At 47.2% G+C, this 18,469-nt stretch overlaps 1 protein-coding gene across 10 annotated transcripts in view; it reads right to left on the bottom strand.

The window, feature by feature from the left end:
- The window catches only part of hth (homothorax), a 118,081-nt gene that overhangs the window by 12,739 nt on the left and 86,873 nt on the right, over positions 1-18,469 (bottom strand). For 9 of the 10 annotated variants that reach the window (XM_065482950.1, XM_065482957.1, XM_065482956.1 and 6 more), the window contains one exon: positions 10,591-10,667. In XM_065482950.1, coding sequence (XP_065339022.1) covers positions 10,591-10,667 — 77 coding nt within the window. Of the gene's footprint in view, positions 1-563; positions 797-10,590; positions 10,668-18,469 lie in introns of those variants that run through there. The other variant, XM_065482959.1, reaches the window with a different exon arrangement.

Genomic DNA, 18,469 nt, shown 5'->3' with positions numbered 1-18,469 from the left:
GCTGATAAAATCTGCGTGCAGGTGTCACCACGTTTGACTGCTTTGGCTCGCCGCTGATAAGAATCTGCAGCCATCAGACGCGGAAACGCCCCGGAAAATGAGCGGCCGTCATAATGGGATTTTAAAATTCTCTGCGAATTATTGTCTGACTGAGCAATTTGCATGAATAGGAGCGTATGAAAAAAGCTGCCGTGCAAAACGTGACTCTCAAATTTTGATAAGGACTTGAAATATAATTTATTACATCAAATTGTGCAAGTTAGACCAATCGGCAGTTTGTCAAACCCAAGAACTTAAATAACATGTTGGTTTAATCAGAATAATCTTCCTTTGGATTATTATGTATATTGCCGAGTCATTAATATAATTGAAAATTTTTTTAATCAAGTTCATGAATTAGCTGAAGTTGCAATGCAAATCTATTTTCCGTTATTTAACTTTTGACGTAATATTTTTGAATTCTTTCTAACTGGCCAAAGAATAAAATAAAAAATTTGAAATCACATCCAGAATTTTCTTTTGAATCATTCCAGAGGCCAGAAATTCATTCGATAAATTCCATTACAAGGGAAATTTAAATTCTAGTTCCATTTCTATCATTTTGGTTCGATTGAAAATTCACTTCAAACAAACGGCCAATCGAATATCGACGCAGACACACAGACATTTATTCTCACACATACCATTTCTTACCTTTTTTACACACACGTTCGAAATTTACCACATCGGCTGCGAGGCGACCGGTCTGTACATGGTAAAACCGCTCTTTTCACACACAATGGAAATCCGAACTTACCTAAAACAGAACAAGAAGCGACATTAGTAATGCACAAAATGTAACCGAGCGAAATCTCTTATTGTTTGGCGCGAGTGAGCGAGAGAGGAGCAGCAGGCTCTTTGTGATTGCATTACCATAATAGCTCGCGATCCATCTCGGCTCATTTTCATCATCCAACAATGGACGGCTCAATGCAATTAGGATCAGCTCGCTATTTGTATTACAAAGTCAGCCAGCAAGACAAGAATGTAAATACACCCTCTCTTTTGTGCGCGCCGCTTTACACCATATCGCGTCCATTGTGTCTTCTATTATGGCATTAATGCGCGAGCCGGGCGGAGCAGCCCCGAGCCGGCAGGGGTTGTGCTCATTACCATTTCCACGCAGCTTTCTTCCCGAATGTTTGAATTCATATCCGTTTCGATTCTCGGCCCGGAAGCGCCGAATGATTGAAAGCGTGTACATCCCTCCTCGCGCTGCATTTCTTTCCACCACCGAGGGTGGCAAGAAATTGCAACGAATTGGACGGTTTCACCGGATCAGAGACGGGAAATACGAATTCTGTGACTAAATTAGCTTTGCTCGCGGTGGTTGCAGCGAGGCGCCGGCGTGATTTGGGAGGCACCACTGACCTATGGCACGTTGGCGGCTCTTGTGTGTATTTAGCCAGAGTGACAGCAGGGTACACGACACTAATATGAGAGTCTTTACGGATCTCATTAGCATGGTTGACACTTGATGACATTTAAGCTGTTTATAACACCAGTCACAGCCCACCAGCCGACGAGCGGCCCTCTCTCTCTCTCGCTGCGAAACGTGTCAAAATCGCGAAACCGATGCCGTCGGACGGATTGATTTGCTCTCGAAAAATAAAGACGCGTATATTTGTTTCAAGACGTGATGAATCGGAAGATTAACCTGGGCAGCGGTATAATTGCAGAAAAGCAGCGGTTTACCTGCTATTGCGCTGCCCTGGAGCGCTGAAATCGTGATATCGAGAGCTCTCAGGTTTCAAAACAGGACACTCACACTCGGCAAATATTATTTTACTCGGCTGCATTTCAGGTTTCTGCGGCAATACTGTTTACGCTGTGGCCGAGCGAGAAAAAAATGCGAGAATATATAAATAAAATGGACCATGCGAGTAGGCAACAGCATCTCGCAACAAAAGGCACGACGATCATCGATACCTTCACTGCGAGACGTCGCCTTTTCAGAGAGAGAAAGAGAGCTCCACCTTAATTCTGCGTGTGCAATTGAATATATAGGAGTAAACAGGCAAATGAGCCTATCGGGCTATCGAGTTACGAGAGAGGCACACGGTGTTCATTTGACAGGAGAATGACCGTGCGTTGACATTACCAATGATGTGGGTAATCTGATCGTGTTGTATGAGTCACAAAGTGACTTTGCTCGGCTGTCAGTCAGCGACAGCAGCCAAGGAGGCTGAGTATGATGGATGTGCGGCTCGATAAGTGGGCCAAGTGCAGCCTAAAGGGGCCCTGCGCCGCATGCACCACGTGCCCCGCTTCCCACCGCGAGCAACGCACTTTTTAATGAGTCCGAAAACGCGGGTGGCTAGGTGCGAACCTCGAGCAAAAAAATCATTACCAACCCCCGCAAAACCACCCCCGAGAGCAGTTTTCTCTCTCTCTCTCGCCTCCCCTCGCCTCGCCGGCTGATGCGTTTCTCCATTTCACACCTTCCCTCGGTGTACATATATTTTATTTCGCGCTAGACGGGCTCATCTCGCTGTCGTCATCGCGCCGGTTATTTATGGCGCCATACATTCATATCCCCGCACCTCAGCTGTTGTTTTCCGCGCCCTGTCCCCCGGAAAAAATATACGGCACAAATGGGAAAAGTGCAGCCAGCACTCGCCGCCGTCGCCGCTAGCAGCACGCCAGAGCCACATAATTGAGGATTGCGAAAGAAAGCAACCAGAGACGGTTAGAGATAGAGAGGGCGCCTGAATTTTGCATTTTTATTAAAATATCAAGGTTGAAAAATAATCGAATTTCCGTTGAACTCTGAAAAAATGGTAATTTTAGCAAGAGAAAAAAATGTAAATTCATGTGCGGGTTTCTGTTCTTGTATTCAAAACAATTATTTAAATTTTCAATTTCATTTAGATCATTTTTTTTCCCTCGGTGATGATGATTCATTTAACATTAACAGGTTTAATTCTAGGGAAAAAAACATTGCAATAAGTACAAGTACCTAGCAATAAGCTCAAGCTCCCATATACGGCAATCAATCCGTTCACACAGACCGTCGTTTAGTTTGAATCCCGGTGCAATACAATTGCAATCCGCTGATGCAGTGTGTGTTTAGGATTGAGAGCAGCAGGTAGGCAAATTAAAACGCTTGTTCGCAGCTGACTCTCGACGGGGCGTGTCGCGTTGGCGGCCGGCGAGCAGCTAATGCGGCTTAAAATCTGGCTCTAATAATTTGATTACGGCCGACGTCAACTCGATAGTTTCATTACTTCATTATTAACCTCGCTCCCCGACTGCAAGGCTGGCTGGCTGCCTCCCCTCGCGTTTGATGGATTACGGACGTGTGATTTCCCAAGACGCCGAGCAAACACTCTCGCCCATCGCACACCGACCATTACGCCCTGTAATTGCGTATATATACGCAGTCAACAATTTGTACATTGTTGCCGGGCATTGTTAGGAGGTGGAAGAGAGTAAAAAACGGAGTGGCGCGTGCCTCGCTCTCTCCCGATCCGTCTAATTACCATGCGAGCGAGCGAAGTGCCGCTTTCCAACTCGCACACAAAACACAGCGGCGCGTTGTTGGCGGGGCGAGAAGCTCGATCAATGCAAACCACCCCTTCTGCAGCCACCCCCGGCTCGCCCCCAGCATCCCTCGCGCGCTTCGGCATACATACATGGTGTTATTGCCAATTTAGAATATAGTCGTAAGCCGATTTTCTCTGGCTGTTGAGGATTTGAGTGTATTGCTTTTTAGTGCCGGGTATTTCATCTCGGCGGCGGCAGTGGCGGTGGCGCAGCTTCCTCTCGCTTATTATCTATGTGGCGCAGTAAAACTGATATTTAGGAGGTGCACGGGGTAATTACACATCCTCCGGCGCGCGCGAGGGGTGCAATTAGCTTAACGCGCGCGCGCAATAATTCTAATGGCTGCTTAATTACAATAACTGCAACTGCTGCCGCCGCTTTTGCTGGAGACCGGCTCCTTTTAACAATAATTGATTCCTGTCTCAGTCGGGGATTTAAGAAGCGCAGCAAATTGAAAAAAAGAAGGAAGCGTGGAAGGAGGAAAGCTGCGCTGCAGTTTCAATTTGCTTGTCTGTCTCTCTTAGGAAATCATTGGAAGCACGAGTGAATTTATTTTTATTCTGTTCCCTCCTTCGCAGCCAAAATTATAATTCAACTACAACAGGTCTGGCTGCTTGATATTCCTGGGACGTCTCCGGGGATCTCGGCTTATTCCTAAGCAAGCATGAAGCAAAATTCACCCGCGTACTTTGCATATAAACCATCAAATAACAATAAACGCGCTGTGCTGGCTCGTTTCTCGCCCGCGAATTTTGCGTCCGCCAAGGTTGACGGGTTTGCGGGAAAAAGAGCCGGCAGCAGCTTCTCAGTCTCCTCGGCGGCGGCTGTCGCGTTTGTTGACTTTGTTTTATGACCCGAGGAGCCAGCGAGATTAGCTACAGACTCGGCCGAGAACACAAGTGGGTGGCGAATTATTATTCTAATGAGGCTGCCGAAACACGCTCACGAGAGCAAATACGCCGAGCCGAAATTTACCCAGTGGCACCACACGAGATTTACATTATTCGCTGACGAGAGCGCAAAAGCCGTAAAAGGAATGATCTAGAAAATAATTGCCTGCTGAGATTCAAATGCGTGGGAAAATGACCTTTTAGAATGACATTAACTTGAATTTATGATCACAATGTTTTTTAAAAAAGAGACTAAACAAAACGTTTGAAATATTTATTTGATATACTAGGTATAAATAATTACTCAACAAATAAGTCTAATAATGATTTTAGTGAAATCGGAGTCCCAATTTTATTAACTCGAAACTAAAGTGATTAAAACAAATATTGTAAATTAATTAGGATTCATTCCCACTATGGACCAAAGTAGAAAGAACAACATCAAGTTTTCGCAAACAACTCGGCTCGGGTATTGGATGTCAGAAAGGGGTGACCACGTGCTTTCATCTCGAGTGAAACCCAAGCAGCGCCGCTTATCCGCGGCGACGGCGGCGCGGTGGCTGCTGCACCACGTGAAGACGTTTGACCCTGGCTCTAACCCCTTTAACGAGAGTCTTCCGGCGCCGTAAATCTGCCGGCGGGATGCAACCGCTTGGTTAATATGCGCCCGATGCGTCCATAGTTCATTAAAAAGGTGTTTCTGGGGCTATTAGAGTGGCGGAATTGCTCCTCAGAGACCCGTTGAATCATCGCAGAGCGGAATGGGGGCCCGCCAATGAAACAATGAGTCACTCACTCTCTGCAGCGCAAGCCTTTTCGCAAAGAAAGAAAAAAATGAGGTGTTTGATGGAAAAGCTTGCGCTAGCGGATTGCACTCTAGCTAGCTCTCCTTTCTCTCACTCTCCTGGGTAGTTGGCGAAGCGAGCGAGCGAGCGAGTGAGGTGGTAAATCGCAGTGATGTATGACTTTGAGATGGGAATAGAAGATGAGAAAACTGAACAAGAGAGCGTACAAGAAAATGAGCACGGGGGAATGAGATGGAAAATATTCAGTGTGAGAGCAGAGGCGGGCGAACGCGCGCCAGCAGCCTCTTTGATAAGACACAAGAAGAAGAAGAGGCAGTCAACCCTCCCCGGTGGTGCAATATTTTACGCGGATGCATTTCAAGGAATTTTACACATTCGTGAGCCGCTCTCGCTCTGCCTGCCGGGATAAGAGCAGGGAGGAAATAGAAAGAAGAAAGTTTAATGTGTGTGTGTGCGCGCAAAACTACCTTCCTTACACGCTCCTGCCTTTATTCACGGGGGTGTGCTCGCGCGATTCGGGAAATGTTCGACTGGAAAATTATGTGTGCGGTTCTGGCTTTGGGAATGAAACTTTGGCCGAAAGAGTGAAGGGGCGATTGCGAATAAATTTCAAGTGGGAAACAAGTAAAATTATTATTTTAAGTAAAAATCATTTTCAGTCTGGAATATTTAAATAATAAATCATTTCCCGAAAAAAATGTTTTAATTGTTAGCAAACGAACTATTATTTCCCCTATTTGGACAAGTTTTTCTTGCCAACTAGATGTTTTTCAGCAGCCATCAGAGCTTAGAGCCCACTAGAAAAAAGCGAACATATATCTCCGTTTACCCGGCCGTTTTCAACGCGCAGAGAGCAAATAAGGGCCGGCGAAAATCCCCCGGCAAGCCCCGTGTGCGGACGGATTTTGCAAAATCCTGGCTTAATTGGCGCCGCCGCGTCTGGCTCCTTGGGGACGCTGCCGTCGGCCGACCAGCCGGGTAATGGGCAATATGAAAAAGTCTCACGCCGCGCTCTTTCATTTCCGAAAAATGACCATCGGTGGCGATGATATTGTAATGGGGCCATCTATCTGTTGGTGCACGTCTCGCCGGCCCGTAAATAGGGATCAAGCCTTTTCCGCGCGTCCGCAATCCATTCTGATACACACACAACAAAACGCCAGGCCACGAATGCTCTCTTGCTTTTGGTGTTTGTTTTTCTTATTTCTTAATGTTATTGCGCGCCACGAGCTGTCCTCAGCCCCCGGGGAAATTGCACTCTCCCCCTCGCGGCGGTGTGTGCACCCTGAAGAGCGGATGAAATAGCGCAGCACGCGCACACCCTGCAGGCTAATAAATTATAAATGCCCCTGTAATTAACACTTTTTCTGCCTCACAGAGAAAAACTCATTCTCTTCTTCAGCAACAAAAAAATCTTATTGGATTGCCAAGTTTTAATAGGATATAAAGACCAAATAAATATTCTCCTTTCTAGCCAAAAACGAAAGTAAATAATGTCCAAAATCTATTCAAGAATTATTGAAATTTCTATGAACTTAGTGGTGCCAAATATAGAAAATAAATATAAAGAGGAAGAGAAGACAGAAAAGACGATTAGTTAAAAATATGTTAAATCAAACGAGAGAAATAGCTCCCATTAAAACAGCAGTCCTTTTTCCGCCTTTGATCCGCATCAGTAAAAGAGTCATGTCGCAGAAAATATCCCATTTGGCCGCACTTGAGTTTTGTTTACTCGACAGGGCAGAGCGGCAGCCCCCGGTGCTGGATGGCGAAACCTCAGAATGGCGCCATAAAACTCGGCAGCTACAGCTACTTGAATTCAACTGCACAATAAAACGCGCGCCCCTCGGCAGCCACGAAGCAGCTTCTTTTTCCTGCGACGAAAAAGAGAGCGGCGTGCAATTCTTAAATGAGGGTTTAAAGGGCTGAGGGATGGATGACGAGCTCTCTGAGATGGCTCTGATTGCTTATGTTTATCTCGGCGACATGTTGGCAACACTCGCGAGCGAACACAAAAGGGTCTAATCCTAGTGTGCCATCAACGCGAACGGCCTTCAAATGGTGTCGTAAAAACCGACGTAAAAAGATTCAAATTGAATATAATCATAATCATAATGTGCACTGCAATTCCTTTTTATTGCTTTATGATTCCATCCATCTGGCCGGGGCGGGCTTTTTTATTATTTCACTGGATGCTCTGGCATGCACATTGTGAGCAGGCGTTGACCCAGGTTATTGTGCATGTCAGGGACCCATATAGTGACACCAAAGTACAGAAATTCCGCATATTTTGATAGTAACTCTGCATAACTGAGATGTAAAAAAAATTCATGGGCATTTAATAGCTTGGCGAGTAAAAAAGCGAGCTGAGAGGCGTAGAATAACAAATCTAAAATTAAAATCACACAGTTTGGATGCTACATAGGGCCTCTCAAACGCTAACATTAACAGACTCGGCGCGGTTTCTCTTGCCACTCAGAAGTACCATTGTGTAGATCCAGAATCAGCGAGAATAATTAACGCAGCTGGGTTGGGTGTGTGCTTTTGTTTCGCACTTTCGCCGAATCCCATTCCACAGCCGCTCGCTCGCAGATCTAATTAGCGAGCAAGCTGATCGGTAATTACTCGATTAATCAATCCGTTTTCCATTTGTAGCGAGAGCAAGCGAGCGGGGCGGACGGGCGGGCAGGGCAGGGCTTGTTGTGTGTTGTTGTTATTACCAAAGCTGCTGCTGCCAGGCTCAGTGTTCGCTCTCTGGCTCTGGAGCGAGCGAGCGAGAATAATATTAAAGCCCCGAGTGCACCATTAGAGGGGAATTAAACACACCCTAGCAGCTAAAATTTTCCCTCTAATTTTCTCCCTATGGATCAATGTCGTGTGTGCGAAAGCGGCACGGCGGCGGCTCGGCTCAGCAGCCACTCCTGCGCGCGCTCATTTTTTAGCCTGCAATTTCATTGGCAACAGATGGTGCCTTCCGACAATGAGGAGTAAACACAAATTAAAATTACTCCGACATCGCCATTACACACACGCTTGTTCGCTGCCAGACTTGCGCACATTTTTGCCAATTGTCTCTCTCTCGCTCGTTGGTTCTCGCCCTCCCGCCGACTCTTTCAGCATATTACCCCCGTCCGGCCATTTTTCAACGATTGCGAAAAGGCCACAATCGATTTGCCAGCGCTTTTCTACGCTTGGGGTGAAGATGAAAGTGTCGAGTTCTAGAATGGGCTCTTTACATTACTTAGGGGACAAACATTAAAACACAAATATTCCTGACTTAATTAGCTGTCAAAAATAAATTTTGAGAATACATGCAAATGAATTATGTTTCTAAGAAAGCTTTTGCAAATTTACAAGTTTTTTTTAAATAAATACTGATGGAAACAATGTTCCTAGAATTATTTGCATTAAAATAGTAGCTTTTCTCATTTTGTAAATCGTTCTGGGAAGAAAAATATTTTTGTCACTTTCATCACGTTCTCGAGCACATTGGGTGTTGATAGATGGTACGCCGAAATTCTCCAGACTTTCCAAACCAATAAAATAAATTCGGATTAAGGGTTGCGCCGCCACCGCGAACAAGTTGATAAATGCCCCTTACTCGGTCCAAGCGCTGGGTTGCGAAAAGTGGCCAGCAGCAGCGGCAGCGGTGGTGTTACAAACGAACGAGCCATAAATTAAGCCGTGGCGAAGATCTGCTGAATTCCATTCGAGCCAAAAGTGATCAAATCTCTAGGCCATGAATTATTTTAATCTGCCATAAAGGTTATTGCTTTATTTCATCCCCCGCGTGAGCGCGCGTATAAATATAAATCGACGAAGGGCGGTGATTTTTGGCGCAAAATCAATGGTGGAAAAAGCAGGCGGAATTGTGATGGAAAACACGTCGCCATTGTTGTTGATTACGGCGTGCATGCGAATTTAATGTCGCCAATATTCGGCGTGCGAGAGAGTGAGTGCCGCCCGGCCCTTTGTTATTCCGCGCGCGCGGGGTGGATGGATGCATGATGATAATAGTGGCTGCGGGTGCGCCAGCCAGCCCGGCAACGCTAATCAATTTATGGCTTTAATCTGCCGTTTTGCAAATAAAAATCACTCGTACTGCTGCTGTTGTCAATTTGAATATTTTTCACGTGTCACACGTTATTATTAGTGGACTTGATTTACACAACACGACTATTGCATTATCGGCCTCCAGCGAGCGTACTCGTTCGCACATACTCACAAACCAAATCCAATTAAAAACACGCGCGCGCCGGCAGCCTGCAGTCCAGATAATAAGAGACACCGCGACCGCCACTGGATTTTGTCCGAATTGCGCCGCACTAGCGATTATTTCCATCGATTAATCGGACCAGTCACGCGCTGTCAAATTAGCGCCGAAATTCTGATCAAAAACCAACGCCAATCGTTGCGAAATAATCAAATTTTCTTGCGAACCACTCATTTCTGCTGCGAAATTTAAAATGAAACAGGGTACCGCTCAAACGTGACGCAAAACAGCCAGAAATTTTGAATTAAAAGTGAATGTTACAAAATATTAAATGGTATTTTTCGAAATATTTCATTTTGGTTTCAGCATCAGAATTTTGCAAGATCCACCACCGGGATTAACAAATTCATAAACTCAAATTTAAACTGCGTGTGCATTTAATTTTCGTAAAATACGATAACTAGCAGTGCCGAAGTAATTTTTGAAGTGGGCCGACGTTTACGATTTGTTTTTTGCACGCCATCTGCTAAAACGACTTTAATTGACTGAATTATGCTCGGCGGCCGTTAAATTGCGCTGACGAAACGTGTGTGCCCGCGATGTGGGCAAGCCAGAGCCAAAAAGTTAAATTCCAGAGCGAACTGTGTGTGTCGCCAGCAGGATCAGAGGGTTCAGCACTTCGCAGAGATAAAAGAGTTATTATTCCCCGTGTTTATATGCGCGAATATCCATCTTGGCACGGGAACAAATTGTTTCTGGCACCGCCGGTCGCGCTCTCTCAAACTGCAATTACACCAGATTTTATTATATACGCGTGGTGGTGCACACCTATTGCCATAGCACGCCTCCATTCGCATCTAAATTCGGAGAATAAGTTTCGAAATAATTTCACGCCGGCCGGCGTCGCCTCGTAAAATTTAACGGCGCTCGCGCGCGCAGTATAAAAATTTATACACGAGAGCAAAGGAGCCCGAGTCGTCGGTGCTGGTGCAGGGAAGGAAGGAAGGAACCCTTGCCTCTCGAGAGGGAGGAAATCGGTCGTAAAAGCCAGTCGCTGCGGGAAACAATGAGCGAGAAACTCGAGTGGACTACTCACCAGTTGTTGACTTGAAGTATTGTCAGGCCAGTGTCTTGTGCCAACTGCTTTTTCTGATCCTCCGAAGGGTAGGGATGCTGCAACAGACAGACAAATTGCAAAAATGAGTACCTCTCGAGCACAAACTTCTCTCTCTATATACAAGTACTAAAGCAAATGTCTTCGCCGCCGTTGTTGTTGTTGTTCTGTGCGTGTGTATTCGCTCTCGCTCGCTCGCTTGTTGTTCAGATGTGCAAACAATAGGGATGGTAATACAAGACACACCGAAGAGAAAATATAATAATAATCCACGCGGAACAATGGGCCTCTGTTTGTTTGCAGCAGCAGCTTATTTTGCACAATGCTCATTACCGCCTCTCTTGAGTGACACCCTCATCCATGGTGGTGAGGCTGCTTGTTTGCCGCTCACCCGAAGGGTCACACACACACCCATACATGCGTACACGTCGACTGTGCCGGCCTCTAATTACACGCACACGGGCCCATTTTTGTCGTGCCGCACAGATTCCGCGCGTGGGTCGATGCGAACAAGGGCCGTGTGAAAACGGGCAGCCAGGACAGTAGGCGTAACCTGCCCGTGGCGACTCGTGGCACGGAGTCTGGGGGCTGTGTGGGAACCGAATTCGCAGAAGGGGCTAATTGCTGGGTAGGTTCTTTTGTCCAGCCCTTTGCTTTTATCCGGAGGGTCCAAACTCATTGAATTTTATGATGAAACTTTTGGAAGTTTCAAATTTGATTTTGACCTTGCTACTTTATTAGTTCCAAAACTGTGATTGGTTGTAGAAATATGTGCGCACCTGTCGAGCTATAAAATTGGAGTAGCAATAATTAAAACGCTAAATCTCGGCGCCAGGCCGTTTTCCCTCAACTTTCTGCGCAATTTGATTTATCTTGCCGAGCCGCGGGGCATTTGCATGCTCCTCGGGATGTCGGTCTAAGGGAGTGCAAAAGCTCGCGTACACGTCCCTTAACGCGTCGAGAGAAATCAAAATTCAGGTCGTAAAACGAAATTGAAACGCACGCATTGCCAGATTTGGATGGCTCCCTTTGGAGTGTTTTTTCCCGCTCGCAAACGCACAACAGGTTTTTGAGGTCGGCGCGCAACGACAGCAGTAAAAAGAGGAAACGCACGCGTGCATATAGACTGCCGCGCGCGCGAACACACAACATAATTTTATTGTGAGCCATATCATTATGCAAAGTGTGATGGAACCAACGCAGAACAACACAACAAACTGAACAAGAGAGAGAAAAAAGTGTGTTCTCGGAATAAATTGACAGTTAGGGACGGCGCAAATAGAAAATCGGCGGCTGCCGCTGGTGTTCCCCTTTTTTCTGGCGCGCAATGTGCTTGTCTCGGTCGGCATCAAGTTGATGGGCGCGGGGGCGTCTCACAGAGCATAAAACAAGCAACCTCGCTCGCTCGAAAGAAAATTTTAAACTGCTGGATAAAAAGAAAAAAAGAAGAAATGCAAGAGAATCACTTCTCCCCGGTTTGAATACATTTTATACGTCTCTCTTGCAGGCAGGTCAAAACAATAAAGAGAGCAGGAAGAAAGTTGCTCAATGGCAAATACCGGCTTAGGAGTCAATAACTGAAATGACGTGATTGCCGGCAGCTCGAGAAGTTTATTGCGCGAGCTTTTTTATTAGCCGAGAACAAAGTTATTTCCAACTGAAATAAAGCAAGAAGGAGCTTGATAAGACGGTTTGAAATTAATATTCGAGCGCCTGGCGTACCACCGTACTTTTCCGTCTTTTTTTTCTCTTAAACCAGTAGAAAAAACGCGATCCGAGTTCGATTCGGACAAAGAGCGGGCCATTGGAGCCAGTTTTTGCGCGTCGCTTGAGTGATGGAACTATGCCGCGCGCGTGCATATTATTCATCTGGGGATTATTTTTTCGTGTGCTAGCTGTTGTGTCAACAAGAGAAAAATTATATTCGCGGTGGCGGCGGCTGTGGCAGCGGAGGGTGGCTGCTGGCTGGCTGGTTGCGGCTTTTTTGGCGTATTACAAATCGGTTCAGCAATGCAGCAGTCCTTCTCTCCGCCGCCGCCTGATATATTTGTGTAGCAGGCGTTTTACTTATTCATGTATTCCAGCAGCAGAAGCGACGGTGGTGGTGCTGTGCCACAGATAACGCCGGGGAGACATTCACCGACCAACCACAAAAATCCCCAAAATAAAACACGCCACCTGCATTTGGACACCATTTTTTATCCCGCACCCTTTCTGCCCGCCCCGTCCTTATTGGGCGACAACGCGGGAGATGGATCTTTCGTGATCCCTGCCTTCAGCTCTCTGATAAATTCTACGATTTATGTGGGTGTGCCCCCGAGCACGTGAGAAATTAAACGCCAGCCGATCCGAAAAGCTTCGTCCCTGGTTTTAGAAGCAGTGCAAACTACCGTCGTGTACATAAAAATCATTCCCATTCCCCCGTCTCTGAAGAGAATTTTCCCAGCTCTGCTCGATCAGATCCCCGTGGAACTCCAGAATTTAGCAGCTCAACTCCGGATTTTGCTCCGCACGTTTGCCAAATTCTTTGCCTGCGCCACACCCTGTGAGCTGACGCCAAGAATGATAATCTGCTGCAGCAGCTCTGTCAACCCTCTGCATGCATTATTGAAATGACTCTTGGTGTTGTCGTTGGCTGGCTGCTTTCTATTTTCTCTCCATAGAGATTGGTGAATTTCCCTTCGCCGGCGCTATAATTTTGCCGCCTGTCTTGAGGCATCCAGCGCATGAACTTGCACTTCCCGCACTCATGAAAGTTGCATTTGTCAGGTTCTGCCGATTGAAATTCACTCCTCCCCGGGGTGTTGCGGCTCTCAACAATGACAAGACGACGACGGGCCGGACACTGCACATGAATTAAACACCGGTCGATCGGAGAGGGTGTGAAGTAAATTCCAACTTGTTTGTACAAGAGGGTTTTATTTTTTCCTTCGTGAGTGATTTTTATTCGTATATTTTCCAGCATCAACCCCTGCTTTGCGGCGTCTGAGTCGCACCCTCCAAACGACATGGTGGCGTGATGACTTTTGGAATGAATTCGCTGATGACAACTCGCGTCGTTAGGCTGAGAATTTTTTATTGTTGCTGCCTGGCAGACGCCACGCGGCGGCGGCTTCCTTGATAGAAAATTGTGAAAAAGCGACAATGCGCGCGCGGAAGTCGCAGCAGAGCAAAGAGATCAGTTCGTCAGAGGGGTGGGCGCGGGGGCGACGCGCACTGTGCGTAAAATGGGCCCAGATATGCAAATTCGGTTCGGCGGGGTATAGTGTCTGCGATGTCTTATTCTGACAAATGGACTTAAAGGGTGCATCGAGCCAAACCGGAGAGCGAGACAGAAAGCACGGAGCGAGAGATAGAGAGAGAGAGAGAGAGAGAGAGAGGGTGTGGCGCCGTCCATTCATCAAGGGGCTCGGCCGCCGAAGCCGCTGGACACCCTTAATGAGCTTTGCTCTCTAATGATAATGGCCTCCCTCGTGGGCATCATCAGTCGCCACTCTCGCGCAAAGCCCAAGTGAATTACTCGTCGTTCTCACGCTTTGTGCACCATTTTCGGCCCCAGGTGCATTTCGGCTTTATTGGAATCTGAACCAACAAGGTTAAGATTTGTGACCATCGCGGAAGTCCTCCAGCCCCTTAATCAGCCAATGGTGAGAAGTGAGGAATGTCACAACGAATGCCAGGCGTTTTTGAAACTCGAGAGAAAAAGAAAGAAAAACCCTGATCCTGAGCTTTTTGTCGTCAGATTCACTTTCCGTCCCCTTGAAAGAGTAGTGCATGAATCATTCAAATTGCACTCTGGCAATATTGCACTTTATTTTGCCTCGGCATCCATCGAATTTTGTTGTGTTTGCCGCGTCACCCGCACAGCAGCATCTCGGAGGAGCCATAAAGCGACGCGATCTGCATGGCAGCCGCCCTTCGCCACTGCACCTTGGCCCATCAGCATAATCTCATCGTGCGGATGTCACTTTTGGAAATCACTCGCACAATTCATACATCCCAGAGGCGCGTGCAATATTTCGGGGAAAACTGGAAATGCCGCCGCCGCTGCTGCGGGGAAATATCGGGCCCCTGAGAGAGTCGCAACGAGGCTCCGAGGAGGCCACCGCAATGGCCGGATGGCTTTTATTTCACTCGCATGACGCACCCGGCTGCAAAAACTCGCAGCTTTTTGAATAAGTGATGAGCAATTAGCGCGGTAATTACGCGAACCCTCGCGGATAATTTGGATTTGTGACTCTATCTTGCGAGGGTCATTACCGCTGTCACACGCTGGACGCACGGGGTGTGCAGAAAAAAGCAGCGGTAGATTTTAATCTGGCGCGGCCCATTTCATTTCGCATGCAGCGCGAAATGTGCGCTCTGCGGCTGTGATTAGTCAGATGGAGGAATAATGAAATCGGGTCCGCTCGCTCACTCGCTCGCTCGCCGGCTCGTCTGATTGATTGGTTTCAAAACCGCACTGCGCTCGCTCAGCAATTGCAACGCTCGCCGACGCCGCCGCCGCTGCCGCCGGCGGATTGTTTGTGTATGTGGGAATGTGCAATAACGGTTGGAAAGGGTGGAAAAAATGAGAGGACGGGAGAGGAAAGCGGTGGTGGCGGCGGCGGAGACGGAAAAATTGCTATTGGAAAATGAAATTCGAGCGTATTTATGTGCACCTGTTCCCTCCCGTGCTGAATAAACAGCACGGGTGGTGCGGAGGCGGAGGAGGAGGAAAAGAATAAAGGAAAGCCAGAGAGAAAACGAACGCTGCCAGGGGCGAGGAGGTGGAGAGAACGACCCAAATAATAATACATGCACGCCGTTCTGGCCGTAATGGAAAACGGCTTTCTAGAGTGGCTAAAAGGGGTTGCCAGCCAGTTTTTGTTTCGCAAAATAACAAAGGAAAGAAAGTTAAATTAAAGGGAGAGCAGAGCCAAAGCAGGGAACTGGTAACGCTCCATTTTTGCGGCCTAACTTCTTTTGGTTACGAAGGGGGCACCATTGTTGAAATTTAGTCATTGTTTAGATTCAAGGGCGAGAGACTGTCGGTTTTGAAAAACAAACTTAACTCCCAAGCAATCTAGATTACATCCGAGAGTAAAATCCTAACGAATATATGCTTGAAACGACATATTTCGCAAAATAAAATAGGGGAATGGACTAAGACGAGGAATATTTATTTGCGAGACCTCAGCCTCTTTAGCATCAGCACGAAAGCAATCTTTTGCTGCATAAAGCTAACACAGCGGCAGACTCCAATTCCGCTTTGGTATAGTTACCAAGGAGAAATGATTTCGTAGTGTAGCTGATGTTTGCGCTCGAAGTTGGGAAGAAGATGCCGCTGTTTACCACCGCTTGCCGGCGTGGTTTCATTTTGTGTGCCAATCAAAAGGGAGTTGGGCGTGAGAAACGAAGTGAAGGGTTACATACCACGCGCGCAAACAAGACGCGGCGAGAGTCGAGAGAATAACAAGGGAGTGTTGCAGAAATAAAGGCCGGGGCGGCGGGGCTAATTTAGGAAGAGGAAAATTAGAGAGCAGTGCGGTGGCGATGAGTAAGGACTTCCTGCGCGCCGCTCCTACCCCGGCAGCCAGGCACTTAGAGCAATGGGCGCGTCTTTTAAATATTTTATTGCGATGACTTAACATAACAAACACTATGCTAATCTCGGCCGGCTTCCTTGAGAAAAAAGCAGCCTCGCCGGCGCGTTTCTAAATAAACACGCTTCCTCCGCGCCCGTGTCGACGGCGGCGAATGCGCGAGAGCATCGCAGCATTGTGTGCGACGCTGGCTGGATGGCTGGCCCTTGGGACGAGCCGATTCCTTGAGCCCCGGCAAATATTAAATCAGCATTCGGACTTAGTGTCCGCCTAATTCCACCCGCACCTGATGCCCACCGTTCAAATTATTAATCCCGTAATGAGGCGGCTGCTCGCTTCGCTCTTCCTCCGCCTCTGCACTTCCTCCCTCTCTTTTTATTCCATATTTCCATAACGACGACGACGACCGGCACCATGATAATAATACTGGCTGGTGCACGCGGCCCCCTTAGAAGTATGCTGCGCCGTTAGTCGTGTCATTAATCTCAGGCCAGCTGGGAACATCCTGACACCTCGACTATAAATAACGTCGTCGGGTCCTCCTGCTCGGCTTCCCCCTGGGACTGCCGCAACCCGCCGCCTTTTTTTATCATTGCACACGATGAGAAAGAGAAAAATTCTCGCCAACTCTCTCGCTCTCTCTGTCACACACGGCCAGCCAAATAATAACAATGGCGCTGTGCGCATCTCCTGAGGTTACAAATTATGTCGCTCTCATCATTATCCCGTGTAATGATGAGCAGACCCTCTCGAGGCCCAAATCCCGTCCACCTGCCTGCGTCAAAAATTTATGGAATGCTTTCCCTCAGGATTTTCTCCTTAATAACTACTTACGGACAAGGGCATCATCAAGAGGGTGGGTGGATTCTTTGCATTGTCTGCTGCCTCGTTAAAATACACATTTACTTTAAAGGGAATGCTTGCTTCGGTCCTTGATAATCATAGTTGTTTTGGCTAGGTCGAGATAACTATTAGAAACCCAAACGGTGTTAATTATGCAACCGGTGCAACACCCATTGACGGACATTTCATTTTACTTTATTTTATGCATGACAAGACAAGAATGCTATAAAAATCATTTCTCAATATTGCAGACGGGCAAGTTTTATTTTTCATTCTCGGGAAAGGGTTTCTAAAGGGCCTCCCTTTTGCAAACATGTCGCTCGCTTGTCTTACCATGGCGCTCTGCGTTTAACCTCAGCGCGAGTGATTTAATTACAGTTTTCGCAGCCGCAAACTGAAATATGAAATATCAACTGCTGCTGCGCGACCACACCGGCCGGCCCGGGTTTTATTACCCCCAAACGCCAGCACTTTAAACAATTAACCGCATTTATTTTGCAACATTTAAACCGGAGAATTTCCACACACACTCACATATTTCTGGCTGGTGGCGCGGAAAAAAAGAGTCGGCGGGGAAAGAGCAGCAGCAAAGCGAGTAATGGATGGAGTTTGAGCTGTATTGCCGGTTGCCTGCCCGCCCGCTCGGCTGGCTGGCTGGCACACATAGAGGATTAGCGGCGTGTGTATTTTACGTCTGAGAGCCGCCACCCATTAAATGAAACCTGACAAGCAGCACTCGATGCAAGCGGAGGCTGAAACACAGCGCACACACACAGCATGGCTCCGGCGTTCTCCTTTTTTAATCAAATTGATCAGAATTCAATTAAACGGCGGGACTAATTCTGCTCCAGCGGCTATCTCGAATGCACTCGCATAGAAACTCGCAATCTCGTCTAGAGATAGTACACGTAGGCGGATACTTATTCCGTTTCAATTGCTCTTAATCTGGATTATAGCCGGCTCGCTTTTGAAATTGGATTTATAGAAGGTACGTCAGGTGAAACGAGGGAACTGCAGAATTGTTTGTCTTTAAAAAAAAATCTGCGTGTAAATGAGTTTATATTTAAAATCCGAGAATCGGACGCTCGATCTCTATTAGCTAACCCTTCCCTTTTGGTTCGGCTTCAAACACAGACAAATGCTACTCTTGACAGTTACAGGGGGCGTTTCCTGAGTGTATATCTGTTCTTTTGCTTGATTTGCTTGATGAAAAATCGCCGGCTGCGAGAGTGGATGTGCGACGTGTGACGCTTGTGTGATTCCATTGTCTAACACACACGCACGCACGCTGGCGAGTAACAAAGGGGGTCTCCTTGAGCTCGGGACATATTAGTGGATTGCGCCTAATGAGGCGTGCCGCGCGCGGTATGCGTCGATGGGAATGCTCTGGATGTGCATTAGGCGGGGATTTCCTGCCCATCACAAACATACGC

This window comes from Cloeon dipterum, chromosome 3 (genome assembly GCF_949628265.1).
Source record: "Cloeon dipterum chromosome 3, ieCloDipt1.1, whole genome shotgun sequence".
Lineage (NCBI taxonomy): Eukaryota > Metazoa > Arthropoda > Insecta > Ephemeroptera > Baetidae > Cloeon > Cloeon dipterum.
The sequence above is the reverse complement of the archived record's forward strand: the minus strand, read 5'-3'. Positions and strand labels throughout refer to the sequence as shown.